The sequence below is a fragment of the Carya illinoinensis genome, chromosome 1 (assembly GCF_018687715.1).
Source record: "Carya illinoinensis cultivar Pawnee chromosome 1, C.illinoinensisPawnee_v1, whole genome shotgun sequence".
Taxonomy (NCBI): Eukaryota; Viridiplantae; Streptophyta; class Magnoliopsida; order Fagales; family Juglandaceae; genus Carya; species Carya illinoinensis.
In genome coordinates, this window is record NC_056752.1 from 49,703,811 (window position 1) to 49,716,967 (window position 13,157).

The 13,157-nt window shown below is 34.6% G+C and overlaps 1 protein-coding gene across 1 annotated transcript; it reads left to right on the forward strand.

Annotated features, from left to right (window-relative positions):
* The first annotated feature begins 4,859 nt into the window (after positions 1 to 4,859).
* Positions 4,860 to 6,999, forward strand: LOC122281042 (threonine synthase, chloroplastic-like). The gene has a single exon (XM_043092250.1). It carries the CDS (start codon positions 4,945 to 4,947, stop codon positions 6,523 to 6,525), a length of 1,581 nt encoding a protein of 526 aa, XP_042948184.1. The 5' UTR covers positions 4,860 to 4,944; the 3' UTR covers positions 6,526 to 6,999.
* Positions 7,000 to 13,157: the final 6,158 nt, after the last annotated feature.

Sequence of the window (13,157 nt, forward strand, 5' to 3'; positions counted from 1 at the left end):
GCTGATATTTGCAACCCATTTCTAACCCTACTTTCATGCTTGTCGTTCCTCTTGGATTATAATGTAAGTCGGTTGGTATGGATCGAAAAAAATAATTGGACTGAATCAAACTTTAAACCGGTCGGTCTTTAATCTCATTAATTGTGAAATTGAACCAGACCAAATTGAATGAAACGAATTTCTATATATATTTTTAATAATTTAATATATTATTTTTATATAATAATTATATAAGTTAATGATATAATTTTTATCTAATTTATTATTATTGATCATATAAAATATTTTTTTAATTAGTTAGTTACATAATTTACATTAATAATTCACTTAATTTTAATTTAATAATTTAAATAAGTTTTTTTATTAATTTATTTGAAAACAAAAAGAAGAAAAAACAAAAGTAATAATAATTAGCTCATACCAAATGGACCAACAGCTACCGATATGGCCTATGGATGTTTGGTCCTGTACAATCCAAGAAATATGATGATTCACCCTCCCCAAATCGGATCGGACCGATTAACACTCATATCTACTACACACGTCATTCCTCGATTGTGCTGCACTCCTCCTCCACACCCCACGATCATTAGATTTTTCGAAGAGAACCTTCACCTTCGTCCGTCGTATGCATCAACATCATCTCTACCAACTCTAAACATTTCACATCCACTAGTCGTCAATGGTAAGTGGGTACATTTCTCCCATTTCTATAAAAGGTCATTTTCATATGTGGTATATGCTTAATACTTTGGTCTCTGTTGTATAATCTGTGTAATATTCCGATCAATTGGTAGCTACTTCGTTAGGAATCTTTTTGTGGAGAAAACTTTTTGAAAAGCTTGCATCTTTTTGTATTTGCACTGAAATAGAAAAGACTCCCGGTCTATTCAGTGGAAAAAATAATGTAACAAATGTATTGGTTTAATTTACCTTTTGTTGCACTGTTACTAAAGCTTCCATGCAAGTGTTCATCTGCCAGTTACCTGAACAAAATGTGCTAAAACAATTGTTGGGATCCGCCTTGTAGCTTAAAACTAAACGAAATGTTTCTGCTACCTGTAATGCCCTCACAATGATTTTAGGATTCCCTTCAGAGTGAAAATTATGTGGTTGCTTGAGGGGTTTTTGGCTCAGGTGGCAAAGGGGTAATTATTATCAAGCTTGTTCTTGGGTTTGAAACATGTTTATCACACCAATGAACGTGCTCTTTTTTGTGCACACATAACGGTTTATTTAGTTTTGAGGTATTTCATCTGTGCATTCAACCAGAGTTTGTGTGCTTTTAAACAGCGAGTTTTACATAGGCATAGCAGCAAGATTAGCTCTTAAAATGGCAGAACATCTCAACTATCCATCTATCCTTATGGCGGGCGACTCACAGTTAGTCATTTCTTCTATATATGAGGAGGTTGCCATTTGGCAAATTGCTCAAATCTCAAAAGACATAGTAAGCACTCTGAAATTTCACAAAGATTGAAGTTTTAAAAAAATCGATAGATCTCAAAATCAGTTTACACATTCAGTGGCGCAATGGGCAACTATAAACTTGAAATTTGGTAACATTCCTCTAGTTTGCATTCCAACTTGTATTTTACATATTGATAGTGGGAAGGACTCCCCCCCCCCCCCCCATGCCTTGTAATTTCTTTTTCTATATATATACAAGCATGCTTAGAGAGAAGAAGACAAAAACAAAAAAAAAAAAAGGCCACTCCATGGACCTTTTGATTTCTCTTTCATTCCTTACGTTGTTAAAACTGATTGTGGACCTTTTACACGAAAATGACAAGTGGATCGAATGCTCCAATATCAATAGGATTGATTCCATGAACATCTTAGAAATTCATGGTCAGGAATATGCTTCACTGAGAAATATAGACTCGTCCATTCATTCATGTTGTGTTATTTTCTTTTGTGTGTTCCCTTTGGGTGGTAAGTTCTCATCTTAGAAATCCAACATTCTGGTATGCACACTTTTATGAATGGTGCGATGACTTTTTGGTATCCACAAAATTAAAATAATAACCATTATTATTATAAAGAAGTTTTTATGGCTGAAAGATAAGTTGTGTTGTGTCTTATTATTAGGGGCATTTTTCAAGAAGATTTATCTATAAATATATTTATGAGTACAAATTCATTTAGAATGTGAAAGATGATTTTTTCTATTCTGAATTATATGCTTAATTTTTTATGGTTGGTTTAAGATAATTTATTGGCCTATTTGATGAAAACCATTCTCTAGATAGACGGTGAAAGATAAGAAGCATGCATCTCTTATAGCACCTCTTATTGCAGATTCATCAACAAATCCATTAATCCAAATATTTATCAATTAAAGTTAAAATTCAGTTTTTGTTCATTATCATTACTGGTTTTGTTTCTTAGGTGATATCAAGACCATTATATCCGCATTTCTTAACACCTCATACAGGAAATCTATCAACCAATATAACAATCCAGGTACTTTGAATATTAAATCAAGTTCATTTGATTGTTTTAATAATGTATATATTTATATTACTACATCTTTGTTTCGTATTTATTATTGGTTTCTATGTTTTTTTTTTTTATAAGTAAGAGATAAATATTATTGATATGAATGAGATAGGCATAAGCCATATACACCGTAAGTATACAGAAGAATACTTAAATATATTATAACTGCGATGAATTGGTTTATATGTTAAGTGATACCAATATCATTTTATCCTAATTTCTTAAACTATATGTATGGTTGTCATCCACTAATGCCACACTCGTGGTTATTATCATTTGTTTATCGTCCTGATACCAACCCATCTACATGAACTACTAAAGTGATAAGTTTATTTCTTAAGTAGTGTGCTTATTTTTTACTATGTTTATAATCGATTAAAAACATTGATTTGTTTTGTGGATATAAACTGTAAGGAAATTTAATATCTCTATTTCACTCATTAGTTAACTCCGCAAGTTCAAGTAATGTGAAAGAAATTTAAAGTGTTACACCAGAATCTAGAGACGTTGAAAGTTTGCCTTCGCCCACTATTCTTAATAATGTTGAATTTAAAGATGACGATAATTTGTAGACATAAAATATAGTGTATATAAAGGCGGACAATAGCATTGAGGAGTTTAAGTTGGAGACGGTGTTTAAATCTAAAAAATATTTATTTTCTTATTATAGGAAATATGAGAAACAATACAATTTCAAGATCAGTATACAAAAGAATAAATAGGATGAGGATGAGGCTCTCAAGTATATCGCACTTTGGTTGTGCCAGGGAATGCACCAACCGGATGTAATTCTTTTCCAAAAGTCTAGTAGTTTTTCCACGTATTTTAATGCAAAGATGTCAACCTTTGCAACTGTAGTTTTAAATCATTGAATTGAAAAACGAAACTTTAGAGACGTCGGTATTGAAAGTCAGCTCCTCCAAATATTCATCGTTGGCCATATTCTAGTGAAAGTATTCTGAACGGAGTTTTACTATTTATTTATTTATTTATTTTTTTAAAATAAGTTTTACTATTTATTATATTCACGTATCATATATATATATATATGTATATAATTTTTAAAATGATTTAAATTAATTAAATTCTTATACTTATTACTCATACATCATATTTAGTAAGAGGGAAAAAAATTATGGTGTGTAATATATGAAGATAATAAGTATAATTTTTCTCTTGAAAATGTCATTTTATATTCACTATCATTTGATTCGCGAAATTTAATATTTGCTCATAACCTAGATTTTCAAGATTGTGATATATAATGATTTAGAATTTTAGAAAGATAATTAAACGCGTCCCCTTTAGAAAAAACTAAGAATATGAAGGCATCTACAATAATATGGGATTCCTACGGTTTGGTCTATTCATAGAATGGTGCATACATGATTTGTTCTTTCCAAATGATTGGTAAGTTTTTCTATAAAGTTTATAAGGCATTTATAGGTTTTTTTTCTATTTTTATTTCAACAAGTTAAAAATAAAAATAAAAATTAATTTTTAACAATAGATCATATTATTTTTTAAAGCGATTAAGCGATACTTCTGTACTTTATGACTGTATATAAAATTACTTCTTATATAAATGAGTCAAACATTTTCTTTAGAAAGAGATCAAGATAAAAATCCAAATCTCTCTACTTATTATCATTATTTTTTTTGGATTACTCTCTACTTAAATTTGTACATACGGGATAATCTTTTAGTAAGTCAATAATATTAAAAGATCACTTCAAATTCAATCCAAATTCCCCCACCACTCCGTTTTATCACAATACGACTACTCAAATGAATGTCTTGTTAAAACGTATGCTATTTTGTCAAGAAAGTGATGTTACATATTATTAACGACAAATTGAGAATTAAAACGGGAGTTCTCTAACGGGTTGTAATTAGAGTTTTTATATATAGTCATTTTTATATATTATTTATAAATTTTATTAATAAAATTAGTCAAAATAATTATTTTATATTAAAAAAGTAACATAACCAATTATATTAACGAGACGTATAAAAAGTATGTAAAAGTGACTGTATATAAAAATTTTTATAAATAATATAGTAAAAAATTATAAAGAAAATATCAAATGCCGATTTATGAAAAATGATCAAATAAATTTTGAAATTTGATCGATTTTATTTTTCATTTTTTCCACTTCGGAATCATGTTTTAATTCATTTTAAAATAATTCGAAAAGTGAAAAAAATTAAAGGAGATTGAAAGGAGGCCCAGTAAGCATCATCCTTATCTTAACGTAGGGGAAGATAATTGTCCAAGAAAGGCCAAGGGAGGGAGTGCTTAGAAGTGCTCTAAGCAAGTAAAAACACTAGAGGAAACCACCCTATAAATATTGTAACCGGAATGTGCAACATGTGCGTTTCATTTCAATTCCTGCCTCGCTCGCTCACCACAAAGGTCTCAAAAAGACAGCCCCCACTGCAATGGCCGCCTCTTCCTGCTCCATCTTCCAATCCTACGCTCTCTCCCTCAAACCCAAAACCCCCCCTCCTCCAAACCCACCTCCTAAATGTCATTTCTTTCCAATCAAAGCATCCACTAACTCTACTCCTTCCCCTACACCACCAAAACACACAGTATCCAAGCCACGCCGCCCCGCTGACGAGAACATTCGCGATGAGGCCCGCCGCAACAACCACATCCACTCCCACCGCTTCTCCGCCAAGTACGTCCCATTCAACGCCGACGCTTCGGCATCCACGGAGTCTTACTCCCTCGACGACATCGTCTACCGCTCCGTATCCGGCGGCCTCCTCGACGTTCAGCACGACATGGCCGCCCTGAAAAACTACGACGGCAAGCACTGGCGCGACCTCTTTGATTCCCGTGTCGGCAAGACAACGTGGCCCTATGGCTCCGGCGTCTGGTCCAAAAAGGAGTGGGTCCTTCCCGAGATCGACGGCGACGACATCGTCAGCGCCTTCGAGGGCAACTCCAACCTCTTCTGGGCCGAGCGTTTCGGGAAACAGTTTCTGGGCATGAACGACCTCTGGGTCAAGCACTGTGGGATCAGCCACACTGGGAGTTTCAAGGATCTAGGCATGACCGTGCTAGTGAGCCAAGTCAATCGCCTCCGCAAAATGAACCGCCCTGTCGTCGGTGTCGGATGTGCCTCTACCGGAGACACCTCCGCCGCTCTCTCAGCTTATTGCGCCTCCGCCGGAATCCCATCCATTGTCTTCTTACCCGCAAATCGAATTTCGATCGCTCAGTTGGTTCAACCAATCGCAAACGGTGCATTCGTTTTGAGCCTCGACACAGATTTCGACGGCTGTATGCAGCTAATCCGGGAGGTAACCTCAGAATTGCCTATTTATTTAGCGAATTCGCTGAACAGTTTGAGAATAGAGGGTCAAAAAACCGCGGCAATTGAGATATTGCAACAGTTTGATTGGCAAGTACCCGATTGGGTCATTGTCCCGGGCGGAAATCTCGGGAACATATATGCGTTTTACAAAGGGTTCCAGATGTGTAAAGAGTTAGGCCTTGTTGACAGGATTCCCAGGCTTGTTTGTGCTCAAGCGGCAAACGCGAACCCACTGTACTTGCATTACAAATCAGGGTGGAAAGATTTCAAGCCTGTGAAAGCGAACACCACGTTTGCGTCCGCCATTCAAATTGGCGATCCGGTTTCGATTGATAGAGCGGTGTATGCGATTAAGAAGTCAAATGGGATCGTCGAGGAGGCAACCGAGGAGGAATTGATGGACGCAATGGCGCAGGCGGACTCTACTGGGATGTTTATATGTCCGCATACGGGGGTGGCATTGACAGCCTTGGTTAAGTTAAGGAATAGTGGGGTGATAGGGCCTACGGATCGGACGGTGGTGGTGAGCACGGCGCATGGGCTGAAGTTTACGCAGTCGAAGATTGATTATCACTCCAAGAATATCAAGGATATGGCGTGTCGGTTTGCGAACCCGCCCGTGCATGTTGAAGCGGATTTCGGGTCTGTTATGGATGTATTGAAGAAGTATTTGCTGAGCAAGGCACCTAAGCATTAGGCCTGACTGTGAGCGCGGTGGGTTCTGCTCATGTACTTTATCTCCCGCTCATTTGGTTTGGTGGGCATTTGTGTTATCATTTTATTTCCTTCGCTGGACGACAAGGAAGTGGTTATGATAAAAGAACAAAGAATCTTTTTTCTAGCCCTTTGCTGGTAGGAAGAGGTCCAAGTAGTAAGGCAGCATTCGACTTTGGATGAGTTCGTTGTCATTTGAATTCGGCGGCGTTTCTGCTGGTGAGCTTTTAGTTTAAGGTACTTACATGTGGGTTATGTGCTGTTGTTTGTTGGATAATACTCTTGCGTTTTTCGTTGTTGTATGGTATCTAGTGCTTAGTAGGAGATATGAATTTCCTCTTTTTCAGTATTTATGTGCTTCAAGAAGCATTTGTAGTTGTTTTCTAGCTCTCGTTTAACTTGTTGGAACCAAATAATTTGAGTTGTCCAGATATGTGGAGCTGCATTTATGGAGTGACTTTGCTGGCCTATGATTTTGAATTTGCACATTTCCTTCTTGAAATTAATTTATTACGTCTTTGATCATTAAGCAAATTCACTTTATAACCTCTTGGACTGCATTTGAAGGTCTATCTACTAAGTTTCAGGAGACCTGCTTCAGATAGTCTTGGTCGCATTCACTTTTTATTCTCCTCTGCCTTATAGTAACCTAAGATCAACTGCGGAGTCGTGGCTATGCACTTTGAATGAGCTAATTTAATTAAAAGAATAACTTCTAACCGGTACATCTATTAAAGGGCTGAAATCAACCACCAATATGCTCCTGCCACGTAGCCCATTCATTAGAGCTAGCATGTGTCCGCACTGCACCGAAGCCAGCACTCTCTCCCACCCTTGTCTCTGTCTCGCCAAAGCCAGATCCCTCACCTCCCTCACCCTCGTCTCTCTCTCACCGAAAAAGACCAGATCCTCACTCCCTCGCCCCAAATCTCAGATCCCAAAACTTCATTGATGCCTTCATTGGACTTCTACATCCTCCCCCTCGCGGGCTCCGAACTCCCATTGATTTGGCGCATCATCAGGTATTTTTTTTCCTTTTTCTTGGCATGTTAGTCAAAAGCATATTCTTTAATGGCTAAAGTGGTGGGATTGAAATCAAAGCATCAAAATGAGTAACCATTTGGCAATTTGTTGACAAGCTGTCAGGAGAAGAGTCCAGCATGTGGTCCCCATTCTTTTAAATCTGCAAAGACTTAAATCTGCGAAGACTTAAAACATTCACTGCTCTACCAGATCTAAGTTTGTTCCCGATATAAGTAGTCTACTCCTTATGGTTGTGAAAAGGCCGGGAAGTGAAAAGTTGCAGGAACTCTTGCACTGGCATCTTGAAGAGTAGCGGAAGAGGAGCAATTGAAGCACACAGTGAAACAAATCTAAGATGGATGAACTTGAAAATGTTGGAGCGAAATGCTAGAGTGAAAATAGGTTTAGGATATTTTGGGGAAAAATCTGATGGAGTGGTCCTCATAGAAATTTTTACTATATTGCTGATGTGGCAGTTGTCTATTGGCTGCTAGTTTCACCACAAAAGCGGATGGTACCGCTTCAAAGCGGTTCTCTTTAATTAAAGACAATTCTAGTGGCCATTCAGTTGCTGTTGGTTGACTGCATGATGAATCTGAGTTCCTTCTTCATTCTTCTTCATAAGCAAGTGAGTGCGAGCGTGCCCACACACACACACACACATATATATATATAGTACTTGAGTCACATGGGTTGGTTCTGGTTGTAGAAAGGATCCAGGTCGAAATCTGCAAAAGTTACTGTCTTTTGGAGATTAGAATACCTCTCAAGATGAGGGAGAAGCTTTAAGGTAATTTAAATTATTTCCTCCTAATATAATCAACAGGTGTGGAAGGAAACACTTGATATTTCGAAAGGGGACTATGCAGATGAGATAGTTTTAGAAGAGTTGAATAAAATATTGTTATTATTGTTTTGGAATTTGAAAATGTTAAATTGAGGTTTGAAAAAGTTGAATTATTTATTATATTTTATGTATAAATTTGAAAAAATTGTAATAATAAGATAAAATAAGTTGATAAGGTTTCCAAATCCAAACAATGATCCTTGCCGTGGTTAGCTGAATTTAGATTTTGAATAAATAAGTTATTGGGGCGAGTTCCTGATTCATTTTAGCCAGAACAACATACAAAATGTGATGATACTCTGCTTCGTTTTGTTGTTTAAGTTAATTATTCCTTTTGGATTTGGATAGCTTTGCCTATGGTTGGCTCAGCCGCAACAGAGGCGGGCTCTGTACGGACGTTGTATATTAAGCTCCCCGGGCCAATCGTTGAAAGGACTGATGAAATATTGATGATTTGATAATGCGACACACGTGCCTCTCAGTTAAAATATTGACCATATCATTACACATTTTTTACTACTATTTTACCATCCAACTATATATATTTTTTACTGTTTGAATCTAGATTAAGAAGAAAATGAATTCAATCAACAAACGAATCATGTAAATTAATTAAAAATATGTAATTAATTTATTTTATAAAATTGAATTGATTTTTAATTAATTTACATGATTATCTTAGGTAATTGGATTTATTTTATTTTAGATTATGTAAAAAGGTTATGTTATAAGATTTTTTTTTGTCAGAGCAAAAGGGAAAAAAATATAATTAAATAATAAAACAACAGTAAAAAGATGTAAGGAGAACATTATCCGAAAGCCAAAAGGGGTTAGAAGAATCGGAAGACGAAAAAGGATACTAAAAATAAGTTTAAAACTGTTGTAAAATAATATTATTGTAAAATAAATTGAATGATCATCGTGAGCTAGCCGTAAAATATATAGTACATAGTGCTAGCATAGTGAGCTAATCGTAAAATGCATAGTACATAGTGCTAGCATAGTGAGCTAGGCGCAAAATGCATAGTGCTAATCGTAAAAGACATAGTCCCCTTTGTACTCTTATATATATCGTTGAATCTTTTAAGAAATTCATAAGTTTTCATAACCTCTGAACTCTATCTCTTTTTCTCTCATTTTGAAAGTTTTATAACACGTTATGGCTCTCTCTTTTTAATGATTTTATAACATATTATCAGCACGAAAGTTCTGACGATTTTGAAGCTAGTAGTCCTCTACTTCAAGTAAGTTTTTCAATATATTTTTATAGTTTCCAAAATGAATATGAAATGTTACATTACTTAATGAAAACTCTATACTTATGTTCCTGATTTATATATGTAAAAAATGTCAAATCTTACAAAATTAGAATTTGTTGCTCTTGACATTTCTGGAAAAAATTATTTATCTTGGATCCTTGATGCTGAGATCCATCTGGATGCGATGAACCTGGGAGATACAATTAAAGAAGGAAATCAAGGGTCCCTGCAGGACCGTGCTAAGGCAATGATTTTCCTTCGGCACCATCTTCATGAAGAATTAAAAACTGAGTATTTAACGGTGAAAGATCCACTTATTTTGTGGAATGATTTAAGGGAGAGATATGAACACCAGAAAACTGTAATCCTCCCAAAAGCTCGTCATGATTGGATGCACCTGAGGTTGCAAGACTTCAAGAGTGTTAGTGAGTATAACTCTGCACTCTTTAAAATTAGTTCGCTATTGAAATTATCTGGTGAAAATGTCACTGATGATGACTTGTTAGAGAAGACATATACTACTTCTCATGCCTCGAATGTATTCCTGCAGCAGCAGTATCGAGAGCAAAAGTTCAAAAAATATTCTGAACTTATATCTTGTCTTCTATTAACTGAGCAAAATAATGAGATTTTGTTAAGAAATCACCAGTCACGTCCTACTGTTTCTATATCATTCCCTGAAGTGAATGGTACTAGATTTACATCATTCCCATAAGCAAATGGTGCATCTTTTCAAAGAAAACGAGGGCGTAGACGTGGTAGGAAAAACTATAGAAGTGGAGGTCCTAGAAGTGACCACACTAAAAAGGACAATAATAAATATACACCGTACCACCAGAAGTGGTTCAACTCAGAGAATGACAAAGGTTCTCAAAACAAATTTTTAAAAAAAGATGAAGATGGATGTCATAGATGTGGTATGACTGGACATTAGGCTCGTGTCTGTCGTACAGATAAGCACTTAGTTAACTTATACCAATCTTCTATAAAAGAAAAAATAAAAAAATTTGAAACAAATTTTGCTGAACCATCTTATGCTTTAGATTCTATAGATGGAGAAAATATTACAAGCCTTGATGTTTCTGATTTCTTTGAGGATTCTAGTGGTAGAGTTGATCATGGAAGTGTTCATTTTTAATTAATGTATTTCCTTTATCTTATTATAAAATATTTTTATATTCTGCAATATTTTGTAGTAATGAAAGTTTTATTTATTCTTTTATACTTGTTATAAATTATTGATGATATGATTTATTTGAGAATGGAAATGGAGCATCACTAAAGGATCGCCCTAAATCAATAATTTTATTGAGTATTTCATATGAGTGATACTTGTACAAAAACTCATTATGATTTATGCACCTGAAGTTGCATAATTGAAATTGTGGAAAGAATATATATTTGAATGAATGTCTCGAATATGCTCCTAAAGTAGCAATATCGAGTATGCTCCTGAAGTAGCAATATGAAATGCAAACGTTCACAATGTAGTCTAAATTTGTATCAGATCTTTCAGTGACTGAGCAAAATAATGAGCTTTTGATAAGAATCATTAGTCACGTCTTACTAGATCTATATCATTCCCTGAAGTGAATGATAATGAATTTATATCATTCTATTTTCCGAAGTGAAAAGAATGATGCGAAACTAAGAGATTGGACGTGATAATGAATATCTTTTCGGACCAGAAGCTCGTATTGGAAAAGCTGTAAGCTTTCTCTTTGAGATGATATTATACAATTATTGAATCAAATATTATGATGTATCAAAAGGTGATATGATTCAAAATATTTGTATCTTTTCATGATTATCTTGATCATCCAAAATCAATTACGATAAGTCAAATGATTTTCATATGGACGTCTATAAAAGAACCAAAAGATTCTTTTACTATAAAGTCTTACCACCAGAAGTGGAAAGAAAAATTTGCTTGAAGCAAATAAGATGAAATTATCCGATGTTATCTTGATTATCATATGTGAACCAGAAGTTCAGATGATAATTAAATTTTGAATGCAATAAGATAAAAATGTCTCATATTCTAACTGCTAAAATCCCAGCGAGGATTGAAATCCCTGTAGGACAATTAAGAAATTCAGCAGTCTGAAATCATGTGAGACCTATTGATACAAAAGGTACTGCATCTCAAAAGAGAAAGGCACAAATAATTTGGTGCTCCTGAAGAGGCCATACCCACAAAACAAGCAATAAAGTCTATCCAAATTCTCTGTATAAAATTCTCCTATATAAACTCTTGAAGAGTGCTTCCTGAAAAGGTTTTTCATGAAAATGTCTTCCCTTGAAAAGGGACAGGTACCTGAAAATAACGAGATCTCGTTACATTTCATGAATAATAGAGAAATTATGGATAGAAATAAAATCGTTGTCGACAACGTATTTCCATATGAGATGGCAATTGACATTACCAAAAGTAATGATGAAAGTGAATCGAGAATCGTCAAAGAATACGACGTAAAATATTGGCCAAATTTGAAAGAAACAATTCCTGCAGAATTGATTCACTAATAAAATATGATGCATCGGAACTTATAGTCCAAACACCTAAAGAGGTGATACTTGTTGAATGTCAGTGGGTATTTATGGAAAGGAAATAAAAATATGATATATAAATCACAAGTCAGTTTCTCAATTCCTGCAGAATTGATATCACTAAGTAAAATGTGATAAATATGGACTTGAAATCCAAACACCTAAAGAGGTGATTTTTGTTAAATATCAGTGGATATTTATATACATGATATAAAGCCTGAAGTTTTTAATATGAAAATGTGATATAGAAATCACAAGTTAGTTTCTCGAAAAAACAATATTGATATGATTTTAAAGTGGTTGAAATCATATTGAGATTTTTATTAGCTTGAAAGTTACCGAGAGTTTGGATATGCATGATTAACTGCATATTTATATGGATCATTGGATCATGATATATATGAAAATCCCTGAAGGATAGAAAATGTCTGAAGCTTCTAATATGAATACATCTGGAAATATGTATTCTATCAAGTTTCAAAGATCCTTATATGATCTAAAGTAATCCAAACGCAAATGGAAATAAATTATTATTGCAGTTTATATATATGATTTAAATGTCATTGAGGCTCCAGAAGAGCTCATGAAAACTGCACATATTTGAAATATAAATCTGAAACCTTTGCGGCTTCAAGGGGAAGATAGATGATGTTATTAGTCATGAAATACCATCTTTTAATACAATTAGTATTTCAGATTCATATTATGGGTTTGATATGAAGTGTGCATTATTAAAGAAGAAATAAAAGGGAGCACACAGAACATCTACCAAAAGATAGAAACACAAATATGAATATTTGTGAAATATTATTGTATTATCTTGAAGCAAGAATTACAGAAATTTGAGGCACTTTGCCTCATTCTTCAAACGCTATTGTTCTTCAAGAATCTGCATTGCATCCCTATCTAAAGGGGTGGACAATCGAAAAGAATATT

Excerpts from the sequence above, each read along its gene's own strand:
- LOC122281042 (XM_043092250.1), top strand. The coding sequence starts at position 4,945 with ATGGCCGCCTCTTCCTGCTCCATCTTCCAATCCTACGCTCTCTCCCTC.